Source organism: Musa acuminata, chromosome BXJ2-8 (assembly GCF_036884655.1).
Source record: "Musa acuminata AAA Group cultivar baxijiao chromosome BXJ2-8, Cavendish_Baxijiao_AAA, whole genome shotgun sequence".
In the NCBI taxonomy this organism is placed as follows: Eukaryota; Viridiplantae; Streptophyta; class Magnoliopsida; order Zingiberales; family Musaceae; genus Musa; species Musa acuminata.
In genome coordinates, this window is record NC_088345.1 from 43,728,398 (window position 1) to 43,742,110 (window position 13,713).

Here is a 13,713-nt window from a genome sequence, read left to right on the forward strand (position 1 = left end):
CACCACGTACATCCCTAGATGGTGATGTTGCAGAGCATGTATGGTCAGGGAAAGATATTTCCTACAAGCGTTTGAGAGTGTTTGGTTATCATGCATTTACACATATTCCAGATAATAAGAGGTCAAAGCTGGATGGTAAGACTAAAGAATGTATTTTTCTTGGTTACTCACATGATCATTTTGGTTATAGGCTTTGAGATCCAGAAAAGCAGAAGGTGTTTAGAAGCAAAGATGTAGTCTTTTTTTAGGATCAAACTTTTGAAGATTTGAAGAAGGCACCAGCCAATACTTCTGTAGAAGGATTAGCAGATTGTGACCCAATTACTCCTCTAGTATATCAGGGTGATGGGGGAGATGTGCAGGAAGATGGTGTAGAGCCTGATGTTGATCTTCCTGCAGGACATGTTGAGTAAGAAGAAGTAGGAGAGCAAGTTCCAACAGAACCTCAGTTGAGAAGATCTTCTAGACAACGTCAACCTTCCAGAAAATACACTACATATGAGTATATAATGCTTACTGATGTAGGTGAACCAGAGAGTTACCAGGAAGTAGTTGAAAGTGAGCAGAAAGAGAAGTGGTTAGTTGCTATGCAGGAAGAGATGGATGCTCTTCAGAAGAACCACACTTATGATTTGGTGCTACTACCAAATGGAATGAAGGCTTTGAAGAACAAGTGGGTTTTCAGGTTGAAGACTCAAGAATATTGTTCTTCACTAAAGTACAAAGCTAGATTGGTTGTGAAAGGCTTTGGTTAAAAGAAAGGTATTGACTTTGAAGAGATTTTTTCTCCTATTGTTAAAATGTCTTTTATTCATGTTGCTCTTGGTATTGCTGCTAGTCGGGACTTGGAGGTTGAGCAATTAGATGTGAAGACAGCTTTCCTTCATGGGGATTTGGAGGAGAAAATTTATATGAAGCAACCAGAAGGCTTCAAAGTTAAAGGTAAAGAGAACTTTGTCTGCAAATTGAAGAAGAGCTTGTATGGGCTAAAGCAAGCTCCAAGACAGTGGTGCAGAAAGTTTGATTCATTTATGATAGAAAATGAATACAAAAGAACGGCTTCAGATCATTGTGTGTACATCAAATGGTTTGGTGAGGATTTTATTATTCTCTTACTTTATGTTGATGACATGCTTATTCTTGGGAAAGATATGTCTAAAATTGATAGATTGAAGAAGGAACTGAGTGAGTCTTTTGCAATGAAGGACATGGGGCCTGCAAAGCAAATACTAGGTATGCAGATTTCCCGTGACAAGAAAAATAAGCAGATTTGGTTGTCATAGGAGAAATACATCGAGAAGATATTGGAAAGATTCAGTATGAGCAATGCAAAACTAGTTGGTTCTCCTCTTGCAGGTCACTTCAAGTTGTGCTCAGAAAAGAGTCCGTCAATTGATGAGGAGAAGGAGAAAATGCAAAAGGTTCCTTATGCTTCAGTAGTTGGAAGTTTAATATATGCAATGGTATGTACGAGGCCAGACATCGCATATGCAGTTGGTGTTACTAGCAGATTTCTTGCAAATCCAAGCAAAGAGCACTAGGCAGCAATGAAGTGGATTTTTAGATATCTCAGAGGGAGCTCTAAGGTTTGTTTAAGCTTTGGAGGTGGTCCACATGTGTTGACAGGTTACACAGATGCAAATATGACAAGAAATATAGATACGAGAAAGTCTACTTAAGGTTATGTACTTACTTTTGCAGGGGAGCTGTGTCATGGCAATCCAGGCTGCAAAAGTGTATTGCTCTCTCCACCATAGAAGCAGAATATATTATTGCTATAGAGGTATGCAAAGAAATGTTATGGATGAAAGAATTCTTACAAGAATTGGGTCTGAAACAGGAAAATTATGTGGTGCATTGTGACAGCCAGAGTGCCATCCATTTGTGTAAAAACCCAATGTTTAATTCCAAGTCAAAGCATATAGATGTCAGATACCACTGGATTCGAAATGTATTTGAAGAGAAGCAATTGCAGCTTCAGAAAATTCACACAGATAATAACGGAGCAGACTGTTGGGAAATCATTGGGGGGCAACATCATATGCGCAGCGGAAGAACAAGAAAACAAAAATCCCCGATTCCCAAAAAGATGTTCATCGTCGTGCGAAGATTGGTGCGCAAAAATCCGCAAAACACAAAACTCCGTATAGAGATTGTGTTACCTAGGGAGATCGTATATCCCTGTTTCCTTGCAGATCCTTAGGAGAGGGTGAAGGAGGTCAAGCGTCCTCCTCTCTAGCGGTGATCCACACAGCAGGGTTGCGACGACGCTCCTCAAATCTCCAGGCCTACTCTGAGGTGGAGAGGGAGAGGAGAATAGGAAAGGCAAGCAAAGACTCTAGCCTATGAGGCTGTGAATCCCTCCTATTTATAGAGATCCCGTGTCAAACCCTAATGGGTCCTTCCCTAGTGGGTATTGGATCTGCATCCAATAAGACAAGGGCTCCGTCGGATATCTCATATCCGAACCTCTACTCATCGCAATGCCTACCATATGTGTGTGACCCTCTAGGCCCAATATCGAGCTGGCCGTGAGTCATACCTGTCAGAACTCCTTCTGACTGAGTGAATTATTATCTTTGTAATAATTCACTTGACTCATCGACTACGGACGTACTAGGCCACTACGCCGTTGTCCCCAGACGATACAGGGGAATCCAATCCATTGGACCTGTCTGTCCTCAGTTACCATGTACCTATAGTCCCTCATCTATCTAATATCCCAGAGACCGTATATCGAGTATGGTGTTGTCAGACCCATACGGTTTCTACTCGAGTCTCGCTCTAATCGGATTCTCCCGGAGAACTCTTTCTCTCTCAACCCGAATGACCCTGGCCAGGGATTTGTCTGAGCAAGAACACATGGGATATTCCTCTCATGACGCCAAGAGTGGATGATCCTCTATCGACACTCAATAGCCCTCGTAAGGTCGACTACCACTCCCAATGACCAGTTGTACTAGATCTGGGAACAGCCAAACCTATAAGTCTGGTATCAAAGAGTGGAGCACTCATACAGGACATCCTTGGTGTCTCAAGTCTAAGGACCAGATACACCACTAGGACTACGGAATCGCTGTTTGACAATAAGGCATCATCAACCATCCAACATTCCGTAAGCGGATCAATCAGTGAACTCATTCTCCAATGAGCACCTATACTGTATCCCTAGTGTCCTTACACGAGCAGCTATAAGACCAGCTGCATCCATCATATGGACGGGTATACAGCACACCAGTCTATCCGGTTATCACGATGTCCCTCTCGAGTAACCTATGATCGGGATTATTTAGGATATGTGTTTATAGGTGAATCGATCTCATTATCGTGATCTCATCACGATCCGATTCCCATTGCACAAATCCAAGGACATCACAATATATATATATGCACATATGCAATTGTTATAAAGTGATATACGCCAAAATATAATAAGTAAAAAGATTATGTATCAAATCACACGTGCCATCACTCACGTGATTGGCTTGCTAGGCACCTATGACTAACACAGACATGTTAACAAAAACTTTACCAAAAGAAAGACAGGAGATATGTCGACAACTGGTCGGCATGGCTTCACATTGAGGAGTCATGAGACAGCTTCCCTTATGGGCTGAAGGGGGAGGTTGTTGGGATGGCAACCCACAGATTCAGCCCATAGTGGGCTTGGGCAGCCCACAGCTCACCCCCTCTTAACCTAACCCTAATTAACATTAGGGGGATGTGGTGGCTGTGTTTTGGAGGCAGAAAAAGGTATAAATAGGGCAGCAACATGGGAGAAGAAAATAGCCACGAGATTCCAAAGAAAAAGAGGAAAACAAGATAGAAAACGAAGAGAAAAAAAGGAAAGAAGACAAGGACAACGCAGAGAGGTTGTTCTCAATCATCTAGCAGTGTTCTATCTCAGGTTAGATCAAATCTACAGTAGACTCTTGTTGTGATTACTTGGGGAGGTTTTAGATATTGTGGGCAGTGACGTGATCCTTGTATCTCAGTTATTCTCTTGAGATTGTTGCTAGGGTTTAGAGTAAGAGATTGAGATTTGTATATTTATTATTCTCATAGTGGATTAAGAGATTGAGATTTGTATATTTATTATTCTCATAGTGGATTATCTCTAGTTTGCCCCATGATTTTTACCCTTTATATTGAAGGTGTTTTCCTCGTATATCTTGGTGTTCTATTTGATTGTGGTTCTATTTAATTCTGCTGCATATTATGGTCTTCTAGTATTTATCCATATACAAAGATTATTACTGTTTATATCCCCATCATGGTCTCCGTCTGACCATTACGGATGAAGGTGATCACGATGGCGTCGATGGCCTCTACGGCGCCAATCTTGATTTCGGTGATGTGGTCGGCAGCCCCCATGTCCCATTCAGACCCTCCGTTGCCACCCCACAGCCTCACCTTGATCTCTCCCGCCTGCACGCATGCACGACACCATCACGTTATATACCACCATGCATCAAAACCTTGCACAGCAGAAAATGGATCAAGAGAAAGAACCATTTGCATGTAGATATGGATGTGTGTGTGGACAAGAAGAAGAAGATGATGACGATGACACGTCCTTCCTCTGGGACCTATATTACATTGGTGGGCCCATAACCATCTTCCTCAAATAAAACGTTAAACGCATAGTACCTACGTAAACGTGAAACTCGTGATCGCTACCTACACAAGTGCAACAACACAGTGCATTCAAATAAACGGCATTCGTTATAAATCATGCATCGAACCATACACAGTGCAACAACACAGACACAACTTGCACAGCAAGAATGTATAAAGAGAACGAACGACGTCACGGAGGCAAAGCCTCCTCTCTCACCATTTGCAGACTCCTTTCTTTTGCACAGGAAGAAACTTAGGAAAGACGGTGGATGCTGCACGTCCTCCCTCTGGGAAGAGGATGGGGGTATTTGTAGCCCTCCAAGGTTAACATGTGCCTACATAAACGTGAATCTCGTGATCGACCCACATCAGGTTCTGCAAGCGATGAAGTCAAAAGAAACACCTACAAGGGCTGAATTGGAGATGATGATCCCTCTCCATCTCATCCTTCGTAACACTTGGGTGTCGGCCAAGGATGGAAGCTGAGGTACGTAAACGTGAATCTCATGGTCATCTTAGCCATCTCACGTTGGATGGCTTGGCAAGCATCTACGTCGCATATGTCCTTCCATGGCGGAAATGCTAAGCTGCACATTCTGCATGCAGAACCTTAAAGACTTGTGAGCGTACGAAAGTTTGGTGTATGGCTGCCAATCTTCACTCAAAGGGCCTGAACGTAGCATATAATGCATACTCCCTTCCCTTGTGCTCGTTCGGTCGACGGTACAGCTTTTAAATGGTTTATTGGAATGGATGTCGATCTTTGCTAGCTATTGAGTGATCCATGGAACCAGAAAGTGGATCTGTTCCACCCAAAAATAATTTGGTACAAGCAGAGGATAAATGCGTGTCCACATAATAGTGTGTGGTGAGGAAGATGACTTGTGATTTCAGCATGCATTTTTAAGCCAACTTGACTGGGTAAGAGCTGAAATTGATGGTTGCTTATGAGAGATGGCCAATTGAATTCCGAAGCCAAGAATTGCTTTCCTATCAGTTCATCCATAAGAGGCCAAACTAAGGATTGTTTGTGGTAGGCCACTCCAGCTCATGAAATAGTGAACACTGAAAGAGAAGGCACTGTTTGATTTGTCCTCCGTAAAGCTGAAAAACAAACTGCAGGATTCTTTCAATTATGGAGGTTTTCACTCGTCCTCGGTAAAGGATTGGAGTTGAGAACTTAGTCTTATCCTTCCATTCATAAGATTGTTTTTGATCCAAAACTTATTTTCTTTTTTGAATTATAAGAAAAAGTAACTCTGCAGGATTCAACTATTCAAAAGAGCACTATTTTGTTTTTGTACACTTCCATTTTTCTCAGCTAACCTCTGGTACATGTAGAAATCTGTGTATTCTTTGAAAGAATGCAGAAGAACGTTGAAACACAAGTTGAAGAAGATGAATAAAAAGTAAAGTAGATGTCTACATGATCAAAACTATGCTGATCTAGAAACTATGAAGGGCTACTATTTCTGATTAATAGGTCATAGTCAACTTGGGATAGCTAAGGGGAAGTTTGACTCAAAGAAAACCTTGGAATATGTTATATTAAAAGATGCGAGTACCGATAAGTTAGTGCACTATCTCCTAAGGAATCATAGTATTTCTTTTCTATTAGAAAATATATATATATCACTAGAATCCAATTAAGCGGAACCCCGACGGATCCGTTGCTCGATATAAAACACAATTAGTAGCCAAAGGGTTTCATCAACGACCTGGAGTTGACTTCACAAAGACTTTTAGTCCTGTAATTAAACCCACAACAATACGGCTTATTCTAAATTTGGTCATCTCCGGAGACTGGCATTTATGACAACTGGACGTTAACAATACCTTTTTATATGAGACTCTAACTGAAGATGTCTTTATGCAGCAACCCCCTGGCTTTGTTCATCACCAGTATCCGAGACATGTCTGCAAATTATAAAAAGTCATTTATGGACTCCATCAAGCTCCAAGAGATTGGTATACTGAACTTTGATCGTTTCTGATATCAATTGGCTTCATCAACTCCATGTCTGATACCTCTTTGTTCGTATGACAACAACATGGAAATACAATATATCTTCTAGTATATGGAAACAACTATACTAACTATGAGATTTGTTTGAAGCGTGCGGACAAAATGCTCGGACTGTCTTTCATAGCTCAAATCAGTTATAAGTCTAAGAGGAAGAACACTCGGTACCCTCCGCCGAACGCAAACATCAGCATATAGTACAAACTGAGCTCACACTTCTCCATCAGGCCTCCATGCCTTCAATCTTTTGGATGGCAGCCTTTCAAACTATCGTCTACCTTATTAATATAATGCCTACGCCAGTCCTACAATACCAATCCCCCTTTGACACACTATGTCATAAACCCTCAAACCTTCGTAAACTCAGAGTATTTGGTTGTCTATGTTATCCATGGTTGCATCCCTATGACTTTCACAAGTTAACATCTCGATCTAATCCTTACGTTTTTATAGGTTACTCTTTTGAACATAATGCTTTCCGCTGCTATAATCTCCACACTCATAAAATTTTTATATCACATCACGTTATTTTTGTTGAGTTTATTTTTCCTTTTCACAACTATACCTCTCCTACCATACAGACCACCTCATTAACCATTTCTTATTGGGGTATACCTCCGATCCAATCGGACGAGCCTCCCATGACATCGTCCAGTATCTCCTCTCATGATCTACACTATTCTACTCCTCTGGTTCAGCAATTGCTCATTCCTACTGCACTTCTCTCTTCTCCAACTATTGAGGTACTTGGTTTAGGATCACAATCGTTATCTTTAGCTTCTTCTCAGCCAAGTGACCCTGACGTACCTCCACCTTACCCGGCCCGTGTTAATGACTCTCAACCGCTTCTTCCAACAACACAACCTCACGGTCCCGTAGTCTCTACCATCCTGTGACTACACGCTCTAAGAGCGGTATTTTCAAACCACGTCAGGTCCTTAATCTTCATGCTATTGTGGATTCCTCATCTACCATCGTTGAACCCACCACCTTAACTCAAGCCCAAAAATCTCTGCATTAGCATACCGCCATGTGTGAGGAATATAATGCCCTCCTCCTTAACTCAAAATGGGATCGAGTACCCTTTCATTATACACAAAACATCATCGGGTGAAAGTGGGTTTTTTGAGTTAAGCGGAACCCTGATGGCTCTATTGCCCGATATAAGGCACGCCTCGTCGCCAAAGGGTTTCATCAAAGACTTGGAGTTGATTTCACTAAGACATTTAGTCCCATTATTAAGCCCACTTTAATCAGACTTATCCTGAGTCTAACCACCACTAAGGGTTGGCAATTACGCCAATTGGATGTTAATAATGCCTTTTTATAGGGGACTCTAACTGAAGATGTATTTATGCACCAACCTCCTGGTTTCACTCATCCTTAATATCCAAGGCATGTCTGCAAACTTTGAAAAGCTATTTATGGACTTCATCAGGCTCTAAGAGCTTGGTACACTGAACTTGGCTCTTTTCTGAATTCAGTTGACTTTCTCAACTCCAAATCCGATTCCTCGTTATTCTTACCACAACACCATAGTGATGCAATATATATTCTGGTATATGTGGATGACATCATTGTTATAGGCAACAACCCTATAGAAATTCAATTGTTCATCGAATAGTTGGCAGCTCGATTCTAGCTCAAAGATCTAGGACCCCTAAATTAATTTTTGGGCGTCGAGGCTATATTCACATCTTCCGGTTTCTTTCTATCACAAAGAAAGTACATTCAAGATTTATTGTCCAAAATAAACATGCTGGACGCAAAAGTGGTTACCACTCCTCTATCTACCAGTAGCTCTCTCAAATTATCTGATAGAAGTCCTACTATGGAACCCACTCAATACCGACAAGTCATTGGTTCCCTACAGTACTTAGCTCTCACCTATCCTGACATCTCATTTGGAGTCAACAAATTATCACAGTTTATACGGAGGTCATCTACTATGCATAGGTCTGTAGTCAAACGAATCCTACGATATCTTAAGGGGACCCTCAATCATGGTCTCTTTGTTTGTAAACACTCTCCACTTCAGCTTCATGCCATTACCGATGCCGATTGGGCAGGCAACTTTGATGATAGAATATCCATATCGAGGTATATTGTCTTCCTTGACACTAATGCAATCAGATGGAATTCTAAGAAGCAAAAGATAGTTGCACGGTCTACAACTGAAGCTGAATACCGTGTCATCGCCACTGCCACTATAGAACTCAATTGGGTCACAAATCTGCTCAAGGAACTCGACATTAACGCCACTCCTATAATATATTGTGATAATATCGGAGCTACCTATCTGTGCGCTAATCCGGTGCTCCACTCCCACATGAAACATATTGCTATTGACTTCCATTTTGAGCGAGATCAAGTTGTCCGCCGTCAGCTATGAGTTTTCATGTCTATTTGGCTGATCAGTTAGCCAACTCACTCACAAAGCCTCTCGCTTGTGAACTTTTTATATTACAATGATCCAAGATTGGTGTCATTGACAAGAGCACTATCTTGTGGGGGCATGATAGCAGATAAGATTTCCCCAACGAAAACTCTCTACTCTGTTGAGGGAAATCTTTTATTCTGTTGAGGGAAATCCTCCCTCCTAATCTGTATAAATAAGAGAGGGACATGTTAATTCATTCAAACTTTTTATTAATTTCCAACAAAAAAACTATATGTCTTAATAAATTTAAGTTGGATTGAATTACTGTCAAATCTAAATATAAATATTAATCAATTTGACTTAAACGTACCATTATTCAATTTTCTAACTTCGTATCAAATAGTTATCCTAAATGAGTGAAAATTTTATAAAAAATATATGCAGCTGAATAGATAATATATTATCTTTAATTCATAATTTAATAAACTTACATCTTTGGATTGAATTAATTTTCAATCTTATATATATTACATGATTAATTTGACTCATTAGTAGGTTTTTATATTGTAAATCAAGAGACAACTCTTTACGAGCTTCTATCATTCACAAAAGTTTCGTGAGTTTTTATCTCCGATGCTACTCAAGAAATGAAGTAATTAATTCTCATTTAATTTAAAAATAAAAATAATGTTCCAACAATGCATCATGTCCATCATTTTTCGTGCGAACAAACATGCCCATGGTCATGCAAAAGTTTCGGGCACACTTGACCTCGTGAGAGCTTCCTTTTGCTAAAAGGTCGAAGAAGCTTCCTTTTCCCAAGTAGGAGTGGACCTCGTGCCTATTGATACCCTGTGTCATCTCTATCAATCCCTTTACATCCTCTTATTTTTTTTGTGTTCCTCCCCACCCTTCAAGATACCTTTGCTCGGACACAAGCAAACCATGTCACCTCCTCCGATCTTAGCCAAGTCTTCTTAGTTCCAAAAAGAGAGAGAAAGAAAAGAGGGGAGGAAAGCCTCTCACCATTAGAGATGTGGAATAGTACAGGTAATTTGGAATCGTGATATGTCATCCTCTAAGGAGCGGTTGAGATATTTATAAACTATTTATCTATAGCATACATGCGTTGCATGAGACCATCCATTGGTTAAGCTCAATTATACGTGGCATCCTGGTAATATCAAGAAGTAAAACTTGATTTTCCACATCCTGTATGAGACCATACATGCGTATTCCATGTTATTCCAAAGCTGGTTTTAATGTGAATATTAACACAAGTCCTAGGAGTCTTAAAAAAACTATATATATGTATATATATATATATATGTATATATCTATATGTATATATGAATATATATATATATATATATATTTATATATATATGTATATACATATGTATATATCTATATGTATATATGAATATATATATATTTATATATATATATGTATATACATATGTATATATCTACATGTATATATGAATATATATATATATATATATACATATATATATATGTATATACATATGTATATACATATATATATATGTATATACATATATATATATGTATATACATATGTATATACATATATATATGTGACTTTATTTATTTTATTCAAACTGGACCTTTATTTATTTTATTCATGATAACCTCCAACTTTGACTACAAGGAGGAGACGGAGGGAGTACGATGACAGTAACAGTTCATTTCAGTTCATTTATTATGGAGTCCAAGTATTAGCAAGACTCATTTATTGAAGCAGCAGTATCAGTCCAAGGGGTCTAGTTCGGTGCCAGGTAAACTCCGATGGCCTCAATCATTTCGCCCGCACGTCCAAAGAAGCCAATGATCTTACCCGAGACTAGCGGAACAGAGAAAGGTATTCCGCCACTGGAGCCGAAAGGTCCATAGCTGTCCTTGTTGGTCCTCAGCGTCAGGTTCCTCACCAGAGTTAATCCCCACATCGTATCCACAGACCCCTCGACGCCCACAAGATACTCGTCCTCTTGCAGAGAAATCTGAACAACGACACTTTTCTGTCATTGAGGTACAACCAATCGATAATGTTAATTAGGAGGAAGATGACGAAGTGGACGAACCACGTAGGGTTTGAAATCGATGCTGCCGAAGTGCTTGGTCTCCGTCTGATCATTACGGATGAAGGTGATCACGATGGCGTCGATGGCCTCTACGGCGCCAATCTTGATTTCGGTGATGCGGTCGGCAGCCCCCATGTCCCATTCAGACCCTCCGTTGCCACCCCACAGCCCCACCTTGATCTCTCCCGCCTGCACGCATGCACGACACCATCACGTTATATACCACCATGCATCAAAACCTTGCACAGCAGGAAATGGATCAAGAGAAAGAACCATTTGCATGTAGATATGGATGTGTGTGTGGACAAGAAGAGAAGAAGATGACGATGATGATGCACGTCCTTCCTCTGGGACCTATATTACATTGGTGGGCCCATAACCATCTTCCTCAAATAAAACGTTAAACGCATAGTACCTACGTAAACGTGAAACTCGTGATCGCTACCTACACAAGTGCAACAACACAGTGCATGCAAATAAACGCCATTACGTTATAAACCATGCATCGAACCTTACACAGTGCAACAACACACACACAATTTGCACAGCAAGAATGTATAAAGAGAACGAACGACGTCACGGAGGCAAAGCCTCCTCTCTCACCATTTGCAGACTCCTTTCTTTTGCACAGGAAGAAACTTAGGGAAGACGGTGGATGCTGCACGTCCTCCCTTTGGGAAGAGGATGGGGGTATTTGTAGCCCTCCAAGGTTAACATGTGCCTACATAAACGTGAATCTCGTGATCGACCCACATCAGGTTCTGCAAGCGATGAAGTCAAAAGAAACACCTACAAGGGCTGAATTGGAGATGATGATCCCTCTCCATCTCATCCTTCGTAACACTTGGGTGTCGGCCAAGGATGGAAGCTGTGGTACGTAAACGTGAATCTCATGGTCATCTTAGCCATCTCACGTTGGATGGCTTGGCAAGCATCTACGTCGCATATGTCCTTCCATGGTGGAAATGCTTAGCTGCACATTCTGCATGCAGAACCTTAAAGACTTGTGAGCGTACGAAAGTTTGGTGTATGGCTGCCAATCTTCACTCAAAGGGCCTGAACGTAGCATATAATGCATACTCCCTTCCCTTGTGCTCGTTCGGTCGACGGTACAGCTTTTAAGTGGTTTATTGGAATGGATGTCAATCTTTGCTAGCTATTGAGTGATCCATGGAACCAGAAAGTGGATCTGTTCCACCCAAAAATAATTTGGTACAAGGAGAGGATAAATGCGTGTGCACATAATAGTGTGTGGTGAGGAAGATGACTTGTGATTTGAGCATGCATTTTTAAGCCAACTTGACTGGGTAAGAGCTGAAATTGATGGTTGCTTATGAGAGATGGCCAATTGAATTCCGAAGCCAAGAATTGCTTTCCTATCGGTTCATCCATAACAGGCCAAACTAAGGATTGTTTGTGGTAGCCCACTCCAGCTCATGAAATAGTGAACACTGAAGGAGAAGGCACTGTTTGATTTGTCCTTCATAAAGCTGAAAAACAAACTGCAGGATTCTTTCAATTATGGAGTTTTTCACTCGTCCTCGGTTAAGGATTGGAGTTCAGAAACTTAGTCTTATCCTTCCATTCATTAGATTGTTTTTGATCCAAAACTTCTTTTCTTTTATGAATTATAAGAAAAAGTAACTCTGCAGGATTCAACTATTCAAAAGAGCACTGTTTTTTTTGGTACGCTTCAATTTTTTTCAGCTAACCTCTGGTACATATAGAAATCTGTGTATTCTCTGAAAGAATGCTGAAGAACGTTGAAACACAAGTTGAAGAAGATGAATAAAAAGTAAAGAAGATGTCTACCTGATCAAAACTATGCTGATCTAGAAACTATGAAGGGCTACTATTTCTGATTATAGGTCATAGTCAACTTGGGATGGCTAAGGGGAAGTTTGGCGCAAAGAAAACCTTGGAATATGTTATATTAAAAGATGCGGTCCGATAAGTTAGTGCACTATCTCCTAAGGAATCATAGTATTTCTTTTCTATTAGAATATATATATATATATATATATAATCCAATTAAGCGGAACCCTGACAGGTCCGTTGCTCGATATAAAGCACGATTAGTAGCCAAAGAGTCTCATCAATGATCTGGAGTTGACTTCACAAAGACTTTTAGTCCTATAGTTAAACCCATAACAATTCGGCTTATTCTAAGTTTGGCCTTCTCCAGAGGCTGGCACTTACGACAATTGGACGTTAACAATGCCTTTTTACAGGGGATTCTAACTAAAGATATCTTTATGCAGCAACCCCTTGGCTTTGTTCATCACCAGTATCCGAGAAATGTCTGCAAATTACAAAAAGCCATTTATTGACTCCGTCAAGCTCCAAGAGATTGGTATACTGAACTTGGATCGTTTTTTTATATCAATTGGCTTCATCAACTCCAAGTCTGATACCTCTTTATTCCTACGACAAAAACTTGGAAATACAATATATCATCTAGTATATGTAGATGATATCATTGTTACAGGCAATGATCCCTTGGAGATTCAGATATTTTTAAAGCAATTGGCTGATTGATTCTCCCTCAAAGATTTAGGACCCTTGAGCTACTTTCTGGGAATGAA

General features: G+C 40.3%; 1 protein-coding gene across 1 annotated transcript; it reads right to left on the reverse strand.

Annotated features, from left to right (window-relative positions):
* Positions 1–10,629: 10,629 nt before the first annotated feature.
* On the reverse strand, positions 10,630–11,790 carry LOC135618362 (protein GOS9-like). The gene is made up of 3 exons (XM_065119245.1): positions 11,732–11,790; positions 11,129–11,317; positions 10,630–11,047 (listed from the first exon to the last, which is right to left on the reverse strand). The coding sequence occupies exons 1-3, from the start codon at positions 11,732–11,734 to the stop codon at positions 10,811–10,813; spliced, it is 429 nt and encodes a 142-aa protein (XP_064975317.1). The 5' UTR covers positions 11,735–11,790; the 3' UTR covers positions 10,630–10,810.
* Between the last annotated feature and the right edge of the window lie 1,923 nt (positions 11,791–13,713).